At 47.6% G+C, this 22,325-nt stretch overlaps 1 protein-coding gene across 2 annotated transcripts; it reads right to left on the bottom strand.

Annotated features, from left to right (window-relative positions):
• Positions 1-8,960: 8,960 nt before the first annotated feature.
• On the bottom strand, positions 8,961-20,941 carry LOC120037231 (meteorin-like protein). 2 transcript variants are annotated; one of them, XR_005474787.1, is made up of 6 exons: positions 20,496-20,941; positions 17,704-17,950; positions 14,855-15,017; positions 12,061-12,120; positions 9,359-10,002; positions 8,991-9,015 (listed from the first exon to the last, which is right to left on the bottom strand). XR_005474787.1 is itself a non-coding variant. In XM_038983408.1 (5 exons), the coding sequence occupies exons 1-5, from the start codon at positions 20,591-20,593 to the stop codon at positions 9,680-9,682; spliced, it is 891 nt and encodes a 296-aa protein (XP_038839336.1). In that variant the 5' UTR covers positions 20,594-20,941; the 3' UTR covers positions 8,961-9,679. The 2 variants fall into 2 exon arrangements, 1 of the variants encoding a protein (XP_038839336.1); XM_038983408.1 differs by having other exon boundaries at positions 8,961-10,002.
• Positions 20,942-22,325: the final 1,384 nt, after the last annotated feature.

The following is a 22,325-nucleotide window of genomic DNA, read 5'->3' as shown; positions in this document are numbered from 1 at the left end:
TATGTAATGTAGTGTTGTGTAGTGGCTTTGCTGGCATGCATCATAAAACATTTTTTTAGTTTGCCCCACCAAGATTTAGATGCTAAACCCCCGACTGATATCACCTCTGGTTTGCTCTGCTCTCCTTACGCTGAACTAAGGGAGAGTTAGGTGTCATGCTAGTGGTACATGTCCTGCTCCTCCTAGTTGCAATACACCCACGTCTCCTCCCATGTCTGGCTGGACACGTTGTATGTTTTATTGTTTTGATTGTCAAACTGATGAACAAGAGGGAGAAGAGCAACAGAGTCCTTCTGCCACTGGGGGGCGATCTCCCTCCATCCCTTGATCAGGCTCTGTGGGGCGGTTTCCCGGACACAGATTCAGCCCAGTCCCGGACTGTCCCAGTCCCGGACAACTCGATGGACAATCTCCATTGACAACGGGTTTTTTTTTAGTCAAGGATGAATTTAGGCGTAATGTCTGTCTGGGAAACTGCCTCTGAACGTCCAGTGATAGAACATGACTCCCAGGGTTGGGGAGTAACGGATTACATGTAATCCATAACAGATTACAAAAAAATATGTAACTGTAACCCCTTAAATTACAAGCAAAAATATTGTAATCAGATTATAGATTATAGATGAATACTTGTAGGATTATTTTTAAATCCATAATAAAGGTTTGCCCCAAATAAATATTTGACATCTTTCTGTTTTCTCAATGACATTGAAATCACCATTGAAAAGAAGGCGCAAATGTCTAGCAAGTCTGACCACAAGTTTGTGACCCCTATGATGACACACCAAATGCGTTTGACGGATCGCGGGAAAAGCGCAGGAATAGGCAGGCTACAGTCCACGCTATGTCTTCCAGTGGTGCGACTGCTGTCGACATCCAAAGATGATCCCATTTGAATAAACGCTTGGAGGTCAGGACGACAGCAGTGGTGTAGCCGACCGGAAGGATAACACGTATTATTGCTACCTTCTAGGCTACATAGCGCATTGATGTGAATCACACTGCTGCGCTCTCATTTAGCTATTTGCCCTTTAAGGATTGGAGTTGTTGCGGATGGCTGTTCACAAATGCATGCCTATTTTAACCCAATAAAGGTTGAATTTAGGAAGTTTAAGCTCCCTATCAAGCATTGTTTTTGCGACCAGGGGTGTATTCATTAAGGTAACCGTTTACCGTTAAAGAACCAAGCGGAAGAACATTTTGTTTATATTGGCCTCCGTTTGCTTCCGTTTTAAGAAACGTTTTGCAACAGAGTCGGCATAATGAACATTCCCCAGTGGACAGCCAGCAGTATAAAACGTGTTCTTGCAACAGCTGCATAGTGCGGATCCCAGCCTGTGGAATAACAGTTTGAGGGAGTTGGGCCATTCTAAACTCCCCCGGGGTGTTGTGCTCCTTACGGTCAAAATCAAGTTTCATTTAAGAAGACCAAGAGTGGGGCTCAAAGGCCTAGCAGACACATGCTCAAACTCGCGCACTTTTGATAGACTTAAACAGCTGCAAATTATCGCGATATGAAAGTGTCATCAACTAAAACGTAAACAATAGGCTTCTAGCAAATGCAGCATATGGCATTACATTTTTCACATGCAAAAAAAAGCACTTTTCGGTAGTGCTCAAAGCATGCCATTCCCGAGAGCAGCATTTATTTTTCAGCTGGAAGCAATGAACCCAATCAGTCCTCCATGACAACACAATCATAAACATCAGAGTAGGCTAATTAGTCCTTATTAAACTAATTGTAATGACTGGAAATCTGACAGACTGTTTTTTGTAACTTAAAGATACAGCCTGATGTTATTCTAATCTGTAGTAGAAGCCAATGGGTTAGAAGCCTACATAACCAAACCATAAAGTCTAATGCAACATCCATTTTATGGCCAGCTATGTAAACTCACATTCATTTGTCCTGCAATAGATGTCTACGATTGGTAATATTATTATTTTTGTCTTTTCTACTGTATCTTATTGGGCCCACTAGAGGGACAGCTGCAAAGTCAAAATTGGCTGTTTTAAAAATGGATAAAAACTAAAATGAGCTTTCGGTCTTAATTGAAGGTTAGGGTTAGGCTTCAGGGTTAGCAGTGTGGTTAGGGTTAGGGTTAGGGTTAGGCATCAGGGTTAGCAGTGTGGTTAGGGTTAGGGTTAGGGTTAGGCTTCAGGGTTAGCAGTGTGGTTAGGGTTAGGGTTAGGGTTAGGCATCAGGGTTAGCAGTGTGGTTAGGGTTAGGGTTAGGGTTAGGGTTAGGGTTAGGCATCAGGGTTAGCAGTGTGGTTACGATTAAAATCAGATTTTATGACTTTGTGGATGTGCCAGCTATTGACCACTATGCAGAGCTGCCTCCAGACTCGACAAATTCCAGATTCCAGACCCCGGTCCCAGACACTTAACGGTTGCAGTTTCACCTGCTGCAGAGATCTTGTGACAAGAATATTATTTACTAGATCCAGATGTTGGATACAGAAGAAGTAAATATCACACATTCCAAAATTAACAAGAGTGGGGAGGGTGTATTTTAAGGAGGAAATTGGTGTGTTTGCATGCCAGAGGTGGGACCAAGTCACTATTATTCGAGTCACAAGCAAGTCTCAAGTCACAAGGTCCGGGTCTCAAGTCGAGTCCCAAGTAGAATGGGTCAAGTCCATGTTGTGCGTCGTAAGAGCAAGTCGAGTCACAAGTTTTTTTAAATCAAGACTTAAGTCAAGTTTATTTTTAAATACAGGAAATGACTTATTCAACTACAAATCTATGTCTATTTATTGAGGCTACTAGACAGCCCTTTTTTTGTCTAGAACACATTTTGATGATGTAATAATTAATTTCAACAAATTCCAAATGCAAGCTTCTTAAGTAAATTATACATTTAAAATAATTTTGACATAGAAAAACACCAATAGTCCTATGCTAGTAATAGCTGCTTGAGGCCCCATTGCTGGGGAAGCTTGCAACGTAAACGGTTCATATTCTTCATCACCAAACCATTTTTTGGAGCTACATATTCATTTATGGCAGACACCTCTCCCGACAATTTGACGTTTGCGCTGCACCCATTTCTATAGCTGTACAGCAAATGAGCCATCTGTTCGCTGGCTCAGTGGTTTTCAAACTTGCGACCCCGCACGTGCGAACACGCGCACAATCACTGCGCAAATGTAGCCTGTCATTACAGCCGTAAATGGTGACGCATTTTCGAACTACAAGATACAGAAATAAACTGCGTTTTACACCTGCGTTTTGAGCTGACATTTTGAAAGTTACTTATCTTGAAAACTTGATTGCTGACAGTCCCTAAATGTTTTGCTTGTCAGCAATGAACTAATGAAACAAATTCCAAAATATCGTTATTGGGTGGAAATTTCCTTTAATTCGCCAGAATATGTCACACCTTCCTCCATGTTACCAGTTATATCATTATAACCCACCCAAACTAGGCCTATCTGAAATATGACGATGATCAGTGACATCCCCAGGTAGCCTATTGTGGCAAAGAGTTGTCCGTAGCAGTTGGCTAATCAGTACTTTATATGTACGTTATACATACTTTATACATATAGGTAGGCTGCTCTGTTTTTGCCAGGTAAAACCGGAGAAAATGAAACAAGCGCTTTCTGGTCACTAATCTGGACATGTGCGCCCGCCAATGCTGATGACTGGTCACTGGTCAACAGTCAAGACGTTCTATGTTATGGGTTTGAAGCACAGATTATGTTTTTTTTTAACAAGAATGTGGTGCAATGCCATAGGCTTATGTTAGAGACCAGATCGAATAAGCAAAGATATAATATACAAACAGTAGGCCACATGTAGCCTATTAAAATATGGAGAAAAACAATCCCTTTCAGTTTCACACTTGCAACCCCCCACAACCTTCTCACTGCGCAAGCTCACCCGACCTGTTTCGATTGACAGTTTACTGGTCCAATCAGAGGGTCGAGTGTGCATTTCACTAGCCAATCAACTTTATTGCAAGTGCGATAATGTCTCTGGCTGCGTGGAGCGTAATCCACGGAGAAGTCATCAGTCTCAAGTCGACGTCGAGTCCAGAGTGTTGAGGCTGCAAGTCCATGTCAAGTCTCCAGTTACTTTATGTTTTATCAAGTCGAGTCTCAAGTCATCAACTTTATGACTAAAGAGTCAGACTGGAATCCAAGGCATGTGACTCGAGTCCTCTGCTGCATGCTGTGTGTATGTGTGTCTGAGTTAGAACGCTGGTGTGTCCAGTTTCCCTGAGCTCAGCCATTCTATACTCTCCTACTGACTGCTCCTCAGCTGTCCCCCTCACATACTGCATCCTGAACTGCCCCCCCAACACACACACACAGGACAGTTTATTAGGTACACCACCACATTCACCAAAATGGATGGCTCCTACAGACAGTGACCCTGGCTTGCTATATAAAGCAGATACACAGGCATTGAGGCATTCAGTTACGGTTCGATTGAACGTCAGTGTGTGTGTGTGTGTGTGTGTGTGTGTGTGTGTGTGTGTGTGTGTGTGTGTGTGTGTGTGTGTGTGTGTGTGTGTTTTACAGGGTTCATGTCTTGTGTAGATAGCAAGTGTGTCTCCTGAATTGGAGGGGTTGCCAAAAGCAGTTGGATGGTTGCCGGGAAGGGGTTGCCTAGGCGTGTTGGGTGTTGCTAGGGTGGGTTGTGTTTCTGCTGTGTAGCCTGTTTGCATGTTGGCGGTGCGCAGGACGCGTGTGGCCTTCTCAGACTACAGCCCAAAACAAACAACCAGACACACACACTCTCACTCTGTCTCTCGCTCTGTCTCTCTCTCGACAGGAGAAATACAGGCCAACAAGTAACAAATCATCCAGGGTCTCTCCCTCTCCTCTCCCTCTCCACAGTCCCTCCATGTGAAAGGGAGAGTGTTGTTCAGGCAGAACAGGAGGAGAGAAAGTGTGAGCTGATCACTGATTAGATGTAATGTGGAGGGGGGATGGGGGTCAGAGAGGTCTAGAATGGTGTGTGTTTAAAGGGTGGTTATATATAGACAGTCTTCTAAGGTCGTTGGAGCCTGTCTTAAACCTCTGAGGAATTCAGAGCACGTCTTCAGACACACATTCTCACACACACACACACACACACACACACACACACACACACACACACACACACACACACACACACACACACACACACACACACACACACACACACACACACACACACACACACAAACAGCTGAATCGACAAGCATTTCTCTACTTGTACGTCTCTTTCCCAATAAGTCCTAAATTCACCCTCCTCTCTTCTCTCCTATCATTAAAACACACTATAAGTTCACCCTCCTCTCTTCATCTCTCCTATCATTAAAACACACTATGAGTTCACCCTCCTCTCTTCATCTCTCCTATCATTAAAACCCACTATGAGTTCATCCTCCTCTCTTCAATCATTAAAACCCACTATGAGTTCACCCTCCTCTCTTCATCTCTCCTATCATTAAAACCCACTATGAGTTCATCCTCCTCTCTCCTATCATTAAAACCCACTATGAGTTCATCCACCTCTCATTAAAACACACTATGAGTTCACCCTCCTCTCTTCATCTCTCCTATCATTAAAACACACTATGAGTTCACCCTCCTCTCCTTCATCTCTCCTATCATTAAAACCCACTATGAGTTCACCCTCCTCTCCCCATCTCTCCTATCATTAAAACACACTAAGTTCACCCTCCTCTCCTCTATCATTAAAGCACACTAAAGGTTCACCCTCCTCTCTTCTTCTCTCCTATCATTAAAACCCACTATGAGTTCATCCTCCTCTCTTCATCTCTCCTATCATTAAAACCCACTATGAGTTCACCCTCCTCTCTTCATCTCTCCTATCATTAAAACACACTAAGTTCACCCTCCTCTCCTCTATCATTAAAGCACACTAAAGGTTCACCCTCCTCTCTTCTTCTCTCCTATCATTAAAACCCACTATGAGTTCATCCTCCTCTCTTCATCTCTCCTATCATTAAAACCCACTATGAGTTCACCCTCCTCTCTTCATCTCTCCTATCATTAAAACACACTAAGTTCACCCTCCTCTCCTCTATCATTAAAGCACACTAAAGGTTCACCCTCCTCTCTTCTTCTCTCCTATCATTAAAACCCACTATGAGTTCATCCTCCTCTCTTCTTCTCTCCTATCATTAAAGCACACTAAAGGTTCATCCACCTCTCTTCTTCTCTCCTATCATTAAAGCACACTAAAGGTTCATCCTCCTCTATCCTTCTTCTCTCCCGGTCTTAATAAACCTCCCGAGTGGTGCAGCGGTCTAAGGCACTGCATCGCAGTGCTAGGGGCGTCACTACAGACCCGGGTTCCATCCCGGGCTGTATCACAACCGGCCGTGATCGGGAGTCCCATAGGGCGGCGCACAATTGGCCCAGCATTGTCCGGATTAGGAGAAAGTTAGGCTGGGGTAGGCCGTCATTGTAAATAAGAATTGGTTCTTAACTGACTTGCCTAGTTGAATAAAGGTTGAATAAAAAAATGTGTTGAACTTCCATTCATGGTTATGTTATATGTTGTGTCTCATGTATATATAACTAGAGTATACACTACATGACCAAAAGTATGTAGACACCTGCTCATCTTACATCTCATTCCACAATCATGGGCATTACTATGGAGTTGGTCCCCCCTTTGCTGCTATAACAGCCTCCACTCTTCTGGGAAGGCTTTCCACTAGATGTTGGAACATTGCTGTAGGGACTTGCTTCCATTCAGCCACAAGAGCATTAGTGAGGTCGGGCACTGATGTTGGGCGATTAGGCCTGGCTTGTGTTCGATCTGGTTGAGGTCAGAGCTCTGTGCAGGCCAGTCAAGGTCTTCCACACTGATCTTGACAAACCATTTCTGTATGGACCTTACTTTGTGCATGGGGGCATTGTCATGCTGAAACATGCAAGGGCCTTCCCCAAACTGTTGCCACAAAGTGGGATGCACAGATTCATCTAGAATGTCATTGTATGCTTTAGCATTAAGATTTCCCTTCACTGGAACTTAGGGGACTAGCCTGAACCATGAAAAACAGCCCCAGACCATTATTCCTCCTCCACCAAACTTTACAGTTGGCACTATGCAATGCGGCAAGTAGCATTCTCCTGGCATCCGCCAAACCCTGATTGGTCCGTCGAACTGCCAGATAGTTCACTCCAGAGAAGTCATTTCCACTGCTCCAGAATCCAATGGCGCTGAGCTTTACACCACTCCAGCCAACGTGCGGCTTCTCGGCCGTTTCATGAAGCTCCCAACGAACAGTTATTGTGCTGACGTTGCTTCCAGAAGCAGTGAATGTTGTAACCGAGGACAGTCGATTTTTTACCCGCTACGCGCTTCAGCACTCAGGGGTCCCGTTCTGTGAGCTTGTGTGGTCTAATACTTCATGGCTGAGCTGTTGCTCCAAGAAGTGTCTACTTCACAATAACAGCACTTACAGCTGACCGGGGCAGCTCTAACAGGGTAGACCTGACGGGGGCAGCTCCAACAGGGTAGACCTGACGGGGGCAGCTCCAACAGGGTAGACCTGACGGGGGCAGCTCCAGCAGGGTAGACCTGACGGGGGCAGCTCCAACAGGGTAGACCTGACGGGGGCAGCTCCAACAGGGTAGACCTGACGGGGGCAGCTCCAACAGGGTAGACCTGACGGGGGCAGCTGTAACAGGGTAGACCTGACGGGGGCAGCTCTAGCAGAGTAGACCTGACGGGGGCAGCTCCAACAGGGTAGACCTGACGGGGGCAGCTGTAACAGGGTAGACCTGACGGGGGCAGCTCTAGCAGAGTAGACCTGACGGGGGCAGCTCTAGCAGGGTAGACATTTTACGAACTCGAGTGAGTGTACACTCACAACCCAGCTGAGAGTGTGTGTGTGTGAGAGAGAGAGGGGGACATTCCAAACATTGCTGTTCTTCCTGAGAAAAGAGGGGAAATGTGACACCCCCCCACTGACACAGAGGGCACCCCTCCATCTTTCCTTTTCAACCCTCCATCCTTCTCTACCTCCCCCTCCCTCCAATTCTCCCTTCCTCCATCCTTCTCCTCCTCCACCACTCAGTCCAACCTGTGTGTGTGTGTGTGTCTTTCAGAGGGGATAGACCAAATGCACATTTCCATTGGACATATGTGAACATTGGACAATGAATTAATCTACAACAGACATGCACGCACACACACACTCGCACCAGTGTGGTTGTTGAAGTGGTCTTGGCCGAAGGTGTCGGAAAATAAATAAAATGGATCATAAAAGTCTGCCCCCACTCTCTCTCCCTTTACTGTGATAATATATACACACACACACGCCCACACACACACACACATGCACACACACACACGCGCCCACACACACACACCCACACACACATGCTCACACATACACGCGCCCACACACACACACACACGCCCACACACACGCCCACACGCCCACACACACACAAATGAGGATACTTCAAAACAGTACCTCATAAACACTGTAGAGAAATCCAATGTGACTCAGACACATCTCGACACAGTAAAATAAAGACTTGTTCCAGGAAGATAGTTTATTCCCCAGAACAGAGAGCCAGAGTGCTATTGTACTTTAACACGGTCACACACACATGTTCACACACACACGGTCACACACACACCTTCACACACGCCTACACACACAGCTTCACACACACACACACACACACACACACACACACACACACACACACACACACACACACACACACACACACACACACACACACACACACACACACACACACACCTTCACACACACACCTTCACACACACACCTTCACACACACACACACCTTCACACACACACACCTTCACACACACACCTTCACACACACACACACACACCTTCACACACACACACACACACCTTCACACCTTCACACACACCTTCACACACACACACACACACACCTTCACACACACACACACACCTTCACACACACACACACACTTTCACACACACACCTTCACACATCTTCACACACACACACACACACACACACACACCTTCACACACACGGTCACACACACACCTTCACACAAGCTACTGCAGAACCACACACGCTAGCGCACACACACATCCACAGGCTAGTACATACACGTTCACACACTCACTAGCGCGCACATGCTAGTGCGCACACACAAACACGCTAAGACACACAAGAGCACGCTAAGACACACACAAAGACACACACAAACACATGAACACGCTAAGACACACACACTGTGCAGGAACCCACTATACACTTCTGTCAGAAGACAACCTCTAAACTGTACATAAAGCTTTTCACAAAGCAAACTTTCATTACAACAATGATCATATTTACATCTATTTCCAACACATGCGCACACACACACACACACCAGGGTCTTAAGACATTCTATGACGACAGATGGCTTTAGAACTGTTCAGACACAGGCCAACTATCCTTGCTGCTAGGCAACTGTAAGAGCTTCAGCCAATCGGTTAGCAGGGCTTGGGACCACGTCCAATCACATCTCAGTCATATCAAAGATTCCGCCCCTTTACGACCTCCCTCCTCTGATTTGGATCAGGGCCCTGTCAGTCCAGTCAGCGACCCATCCCTCTCTCTCTATGTCCCTGATTCGCTGAGTTTGTTTCCCAATCCTGTTCCCTGATTGGTTGTGTCCTGGGCGGAGGGGGCGGGCCTCAGTCTGTGTCCATGTGACAGGGGTTACTTCCTGTCTCCAGGGCGGTCCGGTAGAGCTTCAGAAAGTGGCGGTAGTGCAGGGAGCAGCCAAGCCACGCCTCTCCGAACCGCACTGCCCCCGTGAACAGGAACTCCCCCTCTTCCCTCGGCTGCAGCCGGCACCGCAGGGGCGTGTTCAGACGTCCGGACCACCCCTTTCCTCTGGCTCCGTCCAAAGAGAACACTCCGCTCTTCTGATGGAACAGGCGGCTTAGCGTCACGGCAACGGAGGAGTGGACTGATGACGAGGGCGTGTCAACGCCACTGATACTGCCGCGACCCGCTGGAGAGAAAGAGAGAGGGAGAGAGATATGGGGAGGAGAGAGATATGGGGAGGAGAGAGATATGGGGAGGAGAGGGAGGAGAGAGATATGGGGAGGAGAGGGAGGAGAGAGATATGGGGAGGAGAGGGGGGAGAGAGATATGGGGAGGAGAGAGATATGGGGAGGAGAGAGATATGGGGAGGAGAGAGAGGGGAAGAGAGAGTGATGAGAAGGGTTGTTCATGTCCTTTACAGCTGGTGCTGTTTGTGGCTGTGTTCTAAATCAAATCAAATAACATTTGTCACATGCTGGTAAACAACAGGTGTAGACTAACAGTGAAATGCTTGGTAAACAACAGGTGTAGACTAACAGTGAAATGCTTGGTAAACAACAGGTGTAGACTAACAGTGAAATGCTTGGTAAACAACAGGTGTAGACTAACAGTGAAATGCTTGGTAAACAACAGGTGTAGACTAACAGTGAAATGCTTGGTAAACAACAGGTGTAGAATAACAGTGAAATGCTTGGTAAACAACAGGTGGAGACTAGCAGTGAAATGCTTGGTAAACAACAGGTGGAGACTAGCAGTGAAATGCTTGGTAAACAACAGGTGGAGACTAACAGTGAAATGCTTGGTAAACAACAGGTGGAGACTAACAGTGAAATGCTTGGTAAACAACAGGTGGAGACTAACAGTGAAATGCTTGGTAAACAACAGGTGGAGACTAACAGTGAAATGCTTGGTAAACAACAGGTGGAGACTAACAGTGAAATGCTTGGTAAACAACAGGTGTAGACTAACAGTGAAATGCTTGGTAAACAACAGGTGGAGACTAACAGTGAAATGCTTGGTAAACAACAGGTGGAGACTAGCAGTGAAATGCTTACTGACGGGCCCTTCCCAACAATGCAGAGAGAAACATTTTAAAGTAATTGAAAAATAACACGAGTAACTTGGCTATAAACACGTGGTACCAGTACTGAGTCTATGATAACTTGGCTATAAACACGTGGTACCAGTACTGAGTCTATGATAACTTGGCTATACACACGTGGTACCAGTACTGAGTCTATGATAACTTGGCTATATAGACGTGGTACCAGTACTGAGTCTATGATAACTTTGTTATATAGACGTGGTACCAGTACTGAGTCTATGTGCAGGGGTACGAAGTAATGGAGGTAGATATGTACATGTAGGTAGAGATAAAGTGACTAGGCAACAGGATAGGTAATAAACAGTAGCAGCAGTGTATGTGATGGGTCTAAAGAGTTGGTGTAATGGGGTTCAATGCGGATAGTGCAGATAGTTATTGGTTAACTATTTAGCGGTCTTGTTCAGTCTTATGTCTTGGGGGTAGAAGCAGGGTCCTGCTGGTTCCAGACTTGGTGTATCGGTACCGCTTGCCGTGCCGTAGCAGAGAGAACAGTCTATGACTTGGATGCCTGGAGTCTTTGACCATTTTTTAGGGCCTTCCTCTGACACCGCCTGGTATAAAGGTCCTGGATTGCAGTGAATTCGGCCCCAGTGATGTACTGCACCACCCTCACTACCCTCGCCGGATGCCAAGCAGTTGCCATACCAGGCGGAGACGCAGCCAGTCAGATGCTCTCAATGGTGCAGCTGTAGAACATTTTGAGGATCTGAGGGCCCATGCCTCCTGAGGGGGAAGGCGTGGTGGTGGTGGTGGTGGTGGTGGATATCATAAGGTGAATGCACCAATTTGTAAGTCGCTCTGGATAAGAGCGTCTGCTAAATGACTTAAATGTAAATGTAAATGTGGTGGTGGTGGTGTGTGTGTGTGTGTGTGTGTGTGTGTGTGTGTGTGTGTGTGTGTGTGTGTGTACCATGTTAATCCCTCAGTGATGTGGACACAGAGGAAGGTGAACCTCTCTTCACCTGCTCCCCTACAGTCGATGTGGATGGGGGGCGTTGACATCCTCCCTTATTGGCTGTCTCATCGTAGTTGGTGATCAGGCCTACCACTGTCGTGTCGCCAGGAAACTTAATGATTGTCCTGTGCCATTGTTCTGTGAGTGTGTGTGTTGTGGTGTTGTGCGTACCTGTGTGTGCTTACCAAAGTCGCTGGTGCATACCGCCATCAGGATCTGGTCATCTGTGCAGGGTGTACAGGAGGCTGAGAGAGAGACATGAGACACATGACATATACACCACCACACAACACCACACAGCACCACCATACAGCACCATACAGCACCATACACCACCGCACACCACCACACCACCATACAGCACCACACACCACCATACAGCACCACACAACACCACACCACCATACAGCACCACACAACACACCACCATACACCACCGCACACCACCACACACCACCACACACCACCATACAGCACCACACAACACACCACCATACACCACCACACACTACCGCACACCACCATACACCACCATACACCACCACACACGACCACACACCACCATACACCACCACACACCACCGCACACCACCACACACCACCACACACCACCGCACACCACCACACACCACCGCACACCACCACACACCACCGCACACCACCATACAACACCACACACCACCATACACCACCACACACCACCGCACACCACCACACACCACCACACACCACCATACACCACCATACAGCACCACACAACACACCACCATACACCACCGCACACCACCACACACCACCATACAGCACCACACAACACACCACCATACACCACCGCACACCACCATACAGCACCACACAACACCACACACCACCATACACCACCACACACCACCATACAGCACCACACAACACACCACCATACACCACCACACACCACCGCACACACGACCACACACCACCGCACACCACCATACAGCACCACACAACACACCACCATACACCACTGCACACCACCATACACCACCATACAGTATACACTACCGGTCAAAAGTTTTAGAACACCTACTCATTCAAGGGTTTTTCTTGATTTTTACTATTTTCTGCATTGTAGAATAATAGTGAAGACATCAAAACTATGAAATAACACATATGGAATCATGTAGTAACCAAAGAAGTGTTAAAGAAATTAAAATATATGTTAAATTTGAGATTCTTCAAATAGCCTTGATGACAGCTTTGCACACTCTTGAGGAGGGAGAGAGGGAGTAATGAGAGGGAGGAATGAGGGATGAGGAGGGAGATCAGGGAGGGGTGAGGAGGGAGAGACGAAGGGATGGAGAGAGGGAGGGGTGAGGAGGGAGGGGTGAGGAGGGAGAGGTGAGGAGGGAGGAATGAGGAGGGAGAGAGGGTGGGATGAGATGGATATCTATGGGGGAGGGTACAAGATGACAAGATGATGATTTTCACGTGTGTGTGTGTGTGTGTGTGTGTGTGTGTGTGTGTGTGTGTGTGTGTGTGTGTGTGTGTGTGTGTGTGTGTGTGTGTGTGTGTGTGTGTGTGTGTGAGTGAGAGAGAGTGAAACAACAGGTGGGAGAGAGGGTAGTCAGGGTGGTAACCTTTGACCCTGTCTGCCAGTAAAACAACTATTAAACACACACAGTCTTTCTCTTTGTCTGTCTGGTTTTATGGCACACACATACCTGTACTAGACAGATACAAACCTCTCTCTCTCCATACCTGTACTAGGCAGATAAAAATCTCTCTCTCTCTCTCTCTCTCTCTCTGTGTACTAGGCAGATACAAACCTCCCTCCCTCCCTCCCTCCATACCTGTACTAGGCAGATACAAAACATATCTCTCTCTCTTTCTCCCTCCCTCCCTCCATACATGTACTAGGCAGATACAAAACATATCTCTCTCTCTTTCTCCCTCCCTCCCTCCATACCTGTACTAGGCAGATACAAACCTCTCTCTCTCTCCCACTCTCCCTCCCTCCCTCCATTCTCCATCTGACCAATCATATCCTCTCCCCGTCTTGCAGCAGACACCGCTGACTGACAGCTGGATGATGATTGGCTGACCCCTGGGCTTGACCCCAGTGTGACCTGTTGATTAGCCTGCTTGTTTTTATATGTCAGAGAGGGAGAGAGAGAGGAGGGAGGGAGACGGGAGAGAGGAGAGGGGGGGTCTCTGGTCTGGTCTGTCTGTCTCTTGAGTGACAGCAGGGCTGTGGGTGTGTGGGTCTGGGCTAGACTGCTTTATTAGGCTAGACAGACAGTCACCCTGTTTAACTCCTGTCATCTCCTGCCCCCCCCCCCATTTCTACCTCCTCCTCCCCTTCTTCAGCTAACACAAGGTCTATTTAATGTGTCTTGGGGTCAGTTGAACCAGTGGTTCATTCTTCAGCTAACACAAGGTCTATTTAATGTGTCTAGGGGTCAGTTGAACCAGTGGTTCATTCTTCAGCTAACACAAGGTCTATTTAATGTGTCTAGGGGTCAGTTGAACCAGTGGTTCATTCTTCAGCTAACACAAGGTCTATTTAATGTGTCTAGGGGTCAGTTGAACCAGTGGTTCATTCTTCAGCTAACACAGGGTCTATTTAATGTGTCTAGGGGTCAGTTGAACCAGTGGTTCATTCTTCAGCTAACACAGGGTCTATTTAATGTGTCTAGGGGTCAGTTGAACCAGTGGTTCATTCTTCCTCCTCTCTCTGGACTCTGTCACTGACTCTGTCCATCTGTCATGTTACTTTGTACTGCCCTTGATCTGGGGAACGGGTTCTATCGCCTGGGTTCCTCCATGGAATGTGTGTGTTAGTCTCTTACCAGTGCCAGTGTTCAGGTGTGTGTGTGTGTGTGTGTGTGTGTTGGTCTCTTACCAGTGCCAGTGTTCAGGTGTGTGTGTGTGTGTGTGTGTGTGGGTCTCTTACCAGTGCCAGTGTTCAGGTGTGTGTGTGTGTGTGTGTTGGTCTCTTACCAGTGCCAGTGTTGAGGTGTGGGTAGAGGTGAGCTCCAGGTCCGTGGCTGGCCACCAGTTCATACTGAAACGCTGTGATCCTCCTGCTGATGTCCTGCTGTCCCACTGCCTCTATGAACAGCGCCCCCTCTGTCAGGGAGAAACACTGCACCCTGCCGTGCGCCTGGAAATATATCAAACATGATTAAATATATACATGTACTGGTGTAATGTACTAGTGTAATGTACTGGTGTAATGTACTAGTGTAATGTACTAGTGTAATGTGCTGGTGTAATGTACTAGTGTAATGTACTGGTGTAATGTACTGGTGTAATGTACTGGTGTAATGTACTAGTGTAATGTACTAGTGTAATGTGCTGGTGTAATGTGCTGGTGTAATGTACTGGTGTAATGTACTGGTGTAATGTACTGGTGTAATGTACTAGTGTAATGTACTGGTGTAATGTACTGGTGTAATGTACTAGTGTAATGTACTAGTGTAATGTACTAGTGTAATGTACTGGTGTAATGTACTGGTGTAATGTACTGGTGTAATGTACTGGTGTAATGTACTAGTGTAATGTACTAGTGTAATGTACTAGTGTAATGTACTGGTGTAATGTACTGGTGTAATGTACTGGTGTAATGTACTGGTGTAATGTACTAGTGTAATGTACTAGTGTAATGTACTAGTGTAATGTACTGGTGTAATGTACTCTTGAACGTGCCGTCCTTGGCCAGCTCTCCTGCTATCTCTCTCAGAATGACCTTCTTGATCCAAATCAGTCAGGTTTCAAGACTAGTCATTCAACTGAGACTGCTCTTCTCTGTGTCACGGAGGCGCTCCGCACTGCTAAAGCTAACTCTCTCTCCTCTGCTCTCATCCTTCTAGACCTATCGGCTGCCTTTGATACTGTGAACCATCAGATCCTCCTCTCCACCCTCTCCGAGTTGGGCATCTCCGGCGCGGCCCACGCTTGGATTGCGTCCTACCTGACAGGTCGCTCCTACCAGGTGGCGTGGCGAGAATCTGTCTCCGCACCACGTGCTCTCACCACTGTTGTCCCCCAGGGCTCTGTTCTAGGCCCTCTCCTATTCTCGCTATACACCAAGTCACTTGGCTCTGTCATATCCTCACATGGTCTCTCCTATCATTGCTATGCAGACGACACACAATTAATCTTCTCCTTTCCCCCTTCTGATAACCAGGTGGCGAATCGCATCTCTGCATGTCTGGCAGACATATCAGTGTGGATGACGGATCACCACCTCAAGCTGAACCTCGGCAAGACGGAGCTGCTCTTCCTCCCGGGGAAGGACTGCCCGTTCCATGATCTCGCCATCACGGTTGACAACTCCATTGTGTGCTCCTCCCAGAGTGCTAAGAACCTTGGCGTGATCCTGGACAACACCCTGTCGTTCTCAACTAACATCAAGGCGGTGACCCGTTCCTGTAGGTTCATGCTCTACAACATTCGCAGAGTACGACCCTGCCTCACACAGGAAGCGGCGCAGGTCCTAATCCAGGCACTTGTCATCTCCCGTCTGGATTACTGCAACTCGCTGTTGGCCGGGCTCCCTGCCTGTGCCATTAAACCCCTACAACTCATCCAGAACGCCGCAGCCCGTCTGGTGTTCAACCTTCCCAAGTTCTCTCACGTCACCCCGCTCCTCCGCTCTCTCCACTGGCTTCCAGTTGAAGCTCGCATCCGCTACAAGACCATGGTGCTTGCCTACGGAGCTGTGAGGGGAACGGCACCTCCATACCTTCAGGCTCTGATCAGGCCCTACACCCAAACAAGGGCACTGCGTTCATCCACCTCTGGCCTGCTCGCCTCCCTACCTCTGAGGAAGTACAGTTCCCGCTCAGCCCAGTCAAAACTGTTCGCTGCTCTGGCACCCCAATGGTGGAACAAACTCCCTCACGACGCCAGGTCAGCGGAGTCAATCACCACCTTCCGGAGACACCTGAAACCCCACCTCTTTAAGGAATACCTAGGATAGGATAAAGTAATCCTTCTAACCCCTCCCCCCCCCCTTAAAAGAGTTAGATGCACTATTGTAAAGTGGTTGTTCCACTGGATATCATAAGGTGAATGCACCAATTTGTAAGTCGCTCTGGATAAGAGCGTCTGCTAAATGACTTAAATGTAAATGTAATGTACCGGTGTAATGTACCGGTGTAATGTACTGGTGTAATGTACTAGTGTAATGTACTAGTGTAATGTGCTATTGTAATGTGCTAGTGTAATGTGCTGGTGTAATGTGCTGGTGTAATGTGCTGGTGTAATGTGCTGGTGTAATGTGCTGGTGTAATGTGCTGGTGTAATGTGCTGGTGTAATGACGCTGAGCTAATCATATTCACAGAAGTAATTTATGAATATAGCAACAGTTATATGTACAGTGGTTAAACTTAAGCATGTTTTGCCTATGTAACATGTTCTGTGATGTTCTAAGCCAGGTTACTGTAAAATATCTGTCACAACTTCTGATGTAAAAAAAAGGGATTTATGAATAAATGTGACTGACCGTCCGACTGACTGATCGATTGACCGACCGACCGACTGACTGATCGACTGACCGACCGACCGATTGACTGACTGGCTGACTGGCTGACTAGACTGACAGATGACTCACTGACCGTCCGACTGACCGTCCGACTGATTGACCGACCGACTGACTGACTGGCCGACCGACTGATTGACCGACTGGCTGACTAGACTGACAGATGACTCACTGACCGTCTGACTGACCGACCGACTGATTGACTGACTGGCTGACTGGCTGACTAGACTGACAGATGACTCACTGACCGTCCGACTGACCGTCCGACTGATTGACTGACTGATTGACTGACTGACCATCTACCTGTTCTGTCTCGGACATCAGCAGGCGGAGCTGTCCAGCTCTCTCCAGGTAGAGGTGTGATCCGCGGGAGTCTGTCTGGGGCTTGATGCAGGCGTGCAGGCCGGGGGAAGCCCCAGACGTGGGCTCCGTGTTGGGCCGCAGGTTGACGATGAGGGCCCCAGTAGGATAGAGCCACTCTAGACTGCCCTGGGAGCAACGCAGGTATACCTGCTCCACATCACGGGAGTGAGACTCGTGGGTCAGACCACTGGGAGAGGAGAGAGGGAGGAGGTGAGAGGGAGAGAGGGAGGAGGAGAGAGGGAGAGAGAGGCGGAGATATGGGGTATAGTAGAAGAGGAGAGAGAGAGAGAGAGGGAGGATGAGAGAGGGAGAGAGGGAGGAGGAGAGAGGGAGAGAGGGAGGATGAGAGAGGGAGATATGGAGGATGAGAGAGGGAGGAGGAGAGAGGGAGGATGAGAGAGGGAGAGAGAGGCGGAGATATGGGGTAAAGTAGAGGGAGAGAGGGGAGGATGAGAGAGGGAGAGAGGGAGGAGGAGAGAGGGGAGGATGAGAGAGGGAGAGAGGGAGGATGAGAGAGGGAGAGAGGGAGGATGAGAGAGGGAGGGGGAGAGAGGGAGGATGGGAGAGGGAGAGAGAGGCAGAGATATGGGGTATAGTAGAAGAGGGAGGAGGAGAGAGGGAGAGAGAGGCAGATATATGGGGTATAGTAGAAGAGGGAGGAGGAGAGAGGGGGACAGTAGGGTAGAGAATAAGTTAAGGTATTGCGGAAGGAAGAGAGAGGTTATGGTGATACGGAGGAGGGAGGAGGAGGGGATAGGTTATGAGGAGGAGGGAGTAGGAGGGGAGGTTATGGTGATGAGGGGAGAGGTTATGATGATGGGGAGGAGGAGTAGGAGGAGGGGAGAGGTTATGATGATGGGAGAGGAGGTTATTGTGATGAGGAGGAGGGAGTAGGAGGAGGGGAGAGGTTATGGTGATGAGGAGGTGGAGAGGTTATGATGATGGGAGAGGAGTATATGGTGATGGGGAGGAGAGGAGGGGAGGTTATGGTGATGGGAGAGGAGGAGAGGTTATGATGATGGGAGAGGAGTATATGGTGATGGGGAGGAGAGGAGGGGAGGTTATGGTGATGGGAGAGGAGAGGAGGAGAGGTTATGATGATGGGAGGAGGAGAGGGTAGAGGGGGATAGAAGAGGTTATGATGATGGGAGGAGGAGAGGGTAGAGGGGGATAGAAGAGGTTAGGAAACTTGCTATGATATATTTATATTTAGATGTTTGAGGAAACAATGTTGTTGGTCATAAAGATGAACACACACACACACACACACACACACACACACACACACACACACACACACACACACACACACACACACACACACAAACATATTTAATAGTTCCAAACTTCCAACGCATGATACCTTATCAGTTAGTTAAGAGGTCGTTTAAAGAGCAACTTGATTACGGTATGAGTATTTCTCTCGAGATAAACTGTGACCCGATGTGACCAAAACCCGGAGCGCAGGGGAGGGAGGATGCGGTCGGTTATCTTGGATGCGCGCACATTAAGATCAGTAAAGGATTATAAACGTGTTCTAAGTTGATGTCTTCAAAAGAAAACTCCACCGCAGCAACAAGAAAGCGTCGCACAGTCGTTATTTTTATTACGCAGCGTCTTAAAACGACGGATCAAAGGGCAGGCCATATGGACCTGTTCATTTTACTGTAATTACAGAAGTGGCTGCGCACTCGCTTTCTGGAGGGTGCCATGCTATATACAATAGCCTAGAACACAGTTTTATGAGTATATGAAAGGTAAGGTATGAACTTGGCACGAGGTATAAGCGCTGCAACCCTCTCCTTTCCCCTCTGGCGGCTCCACGGTCCAAGCGCTCAACCCAAGCTCTCCTTTTAGCGCACGGAGATTTGGTATGCTGGAACAGCTCAAAATATGTTATCGTGTTTTCTTTGAATATTATGGCGCGCCGCCAATTGGAGCTCACATAGCTATAGGCTACAGGACAGGAGAAGCAAAAACATTCCCTATGCAAATCCATCAGGCCTGAACTACATAACGCATGTATAAACACAATCTCATTGTATAAGGAAGTTAAAGAGTCTTACAGCTTTTCATGGTGACATATCTCTATCTCCCTTGCTTTATATATCTTTATATGCTCTTCCTTTCCATCTCTCTCTCACACTCTTTCCACCTCGCTCTCTCACTCTCTCTCTTACTCTCTCTCTTTCGACCTCTCCCTCTCTCTCTCTCTCTCTCACTCTGAGGCTGGGGGTGTTGATGCCCAAACAGCCCCTGACCTCCGTCTCCCCTCTTATTTCCACGGGTTTAATGAATTATATTTAGTCATTTCTGGAGCTACAACTGAAAGTCTACTTAATGAGCAACAGACAAGTGGTTCACCCCCCCCCCCCCCCCCCCTTCCCCCCGTTATTGCAAAAAATATTAAATGCATTAGACTTAATTTATCCAACCTGTTTGCACCTGCAAATATGCTATGGTCTCGCTGTTGAGGACACTATTGCGCAACATCTGGAAGTGCAGGGAGGAAACGAGGGTTTCCAGAAAATCTACCGTTGTTGGACTGACTGTATACGTCTATTATACTGTTTCGATAGCAACACTGCCATAGCCTTTACCCAACACTCCTTAACCAAAAGAGATTGTTAAGCAACAGGATTGTAGGCTTTATAGCCTTTATAGCCTACATCCTATAAGGCTTAATAAAACCTGTCGAATAACACACATACAATAATAAACTTATAGCCTACCTTCCTCTCCAGCTGCACTGATCGCTGGTGTACTGCGCCGAGGCGACCCTACAGAGAAACACAGCCGCTACCCAGTGCGCTAAACCTGGCCACAGCATGGTTGACCAACCGCTCCTCCGCCCCAGTATGGCCCGACCACGTCCCGCCTTTCAGTAACCACAAAAATCCACCAATAAATCCTGGAAATGCCTATTTATTCACATCGTAGTATCTGGTAAGAAGGGTGCGGGTCCACCAGAATCAACAGTTCTGTTTTGTAGCGTAAAAGTTCCGTTTCATTTCGACAGGATGGAATATCCGTGTAAACCCGTTGGGCGCCTCGGGGAGTAGTAGGCAGTAGGCTAGTGACTAACAGACAGGAGGAAGTCCTGACATTAATAACGAACTTCTGCTGCTGCCTGGGCTCCAGCTCCGCACACGTCACCCCGCCCAGACTCGTGCCCGCAGCTGACTCCTCCGCTTGAATGACACGCTCCAAACCACGCCCCGAGCGGACGAACTTCTCGGTCTCTCTCTCTGTGTGTGTGTGTGTGTGTGTGTGTGTGTGTGTGTGTGTGTGTGTGTGTGTGTGTGTGTGTGTGTGTGTGTGTGTGTGTGTGTGTCTTAACGCGGACATGCACGGATGTTCTTGGCGCCATATCCAGATAGCTCTTATAAATATTAGTACGGCAGCACGCGCAGGTCTGAAGATAGCCTACAACAGCGTCATGTTGCAGAGCAGTAAATATCCACTCACACACACACACACACACACACACACACACACACACACACACACACACACACACACACACACACACACACACACACACACACACACACACACACACACCTTCACATAGCCCCCGCGGGCGAGAAACAGTAACCACTTGCACCGAAATATTAAAGTAATACAGATCAATAAATTAATGTGTAATTGCTTACAATGCGTAACTTAATTAACGGTTTTGAGATAATATAGCTCATACGTGTAAGAAGCGTTTGCTTTATTTATTTGTATACTAAATAGCCTAATAGTAATAGGCATAGGACTAGACTGGAGGGCCCCGAAGTCTATATTCTGGAAAGCAATGAGCGAAGCAGATTCCTGTGCTCTCCATCTGTTCTGACCCGACAGCTAGTCACACTAAACGCCCCCTGGTTCTGGAGCGCTTTTCCCGTGAGAAAACAGTCAGAACGTCAACCATGTAACCGACTTGTCACATTCCCTCCCCCTGACAGCTTCAGCAATGTAACACATTTAGAGAAATACCAACATGTACCACCTGCACACTCTGTCACACACACACACACACACACACACACACACACACACACACACACACACACACACACACACACACACACACACACACACACACACACACACACACACACACACACACACACACACACACACACACACACCATGTTATTATCTCTAACTCTATAGAGAGGTTTTTAACATGTATAATAAATATATTGTTTGTGATCTATTATGGCAACCTTCCGGTTACTAGTCCAACGCTCTAACCACTAGGCTACCTTATAAACACATAGAGCACTATAAACAGTCTTATGACACCCGAACTAAAGTCAGAGATGCTGAAGACTAGAGCTGCTCAAAGGCTGTAATCAGAGTCCTAAATGTAGCAGTTCATCTATCATAGGTATTTTATAAAGCCCTTGTTACATCAGCAGCTGTTGCTTACAGACACCCAGCCTAAACCACCCCAAAGAACAGCAGTACAGGACACCCAGCCTAAACCCCCCAAAGAACAGCAGTACAGACACCCAGCCTAAACCACCCCAAAGAACAGCAGTACAGACACCCAGCCTAAACCACCCCAA

The sequence above is a fragment of the Salvelinus namaycush genome, unplaced genomic scaffold (genome assembly GCF_016432855.1).
Source record: "Salvelinus namaycush isolate Seneca unplaced genomic scaffold, SaNama_1.0 Scaffold1646, whole genome shotgun sequence".
NCBI classification, from domain to species: Eukaryota; Metazoa; Chordata; class Actinopteri; order Salmoniformes; family Salmonidae; genus Salvelinus; species Salvelinus namaycush.
This window is presented reverse-complemented; position numbering and strand designations above follow the sequence as displayed.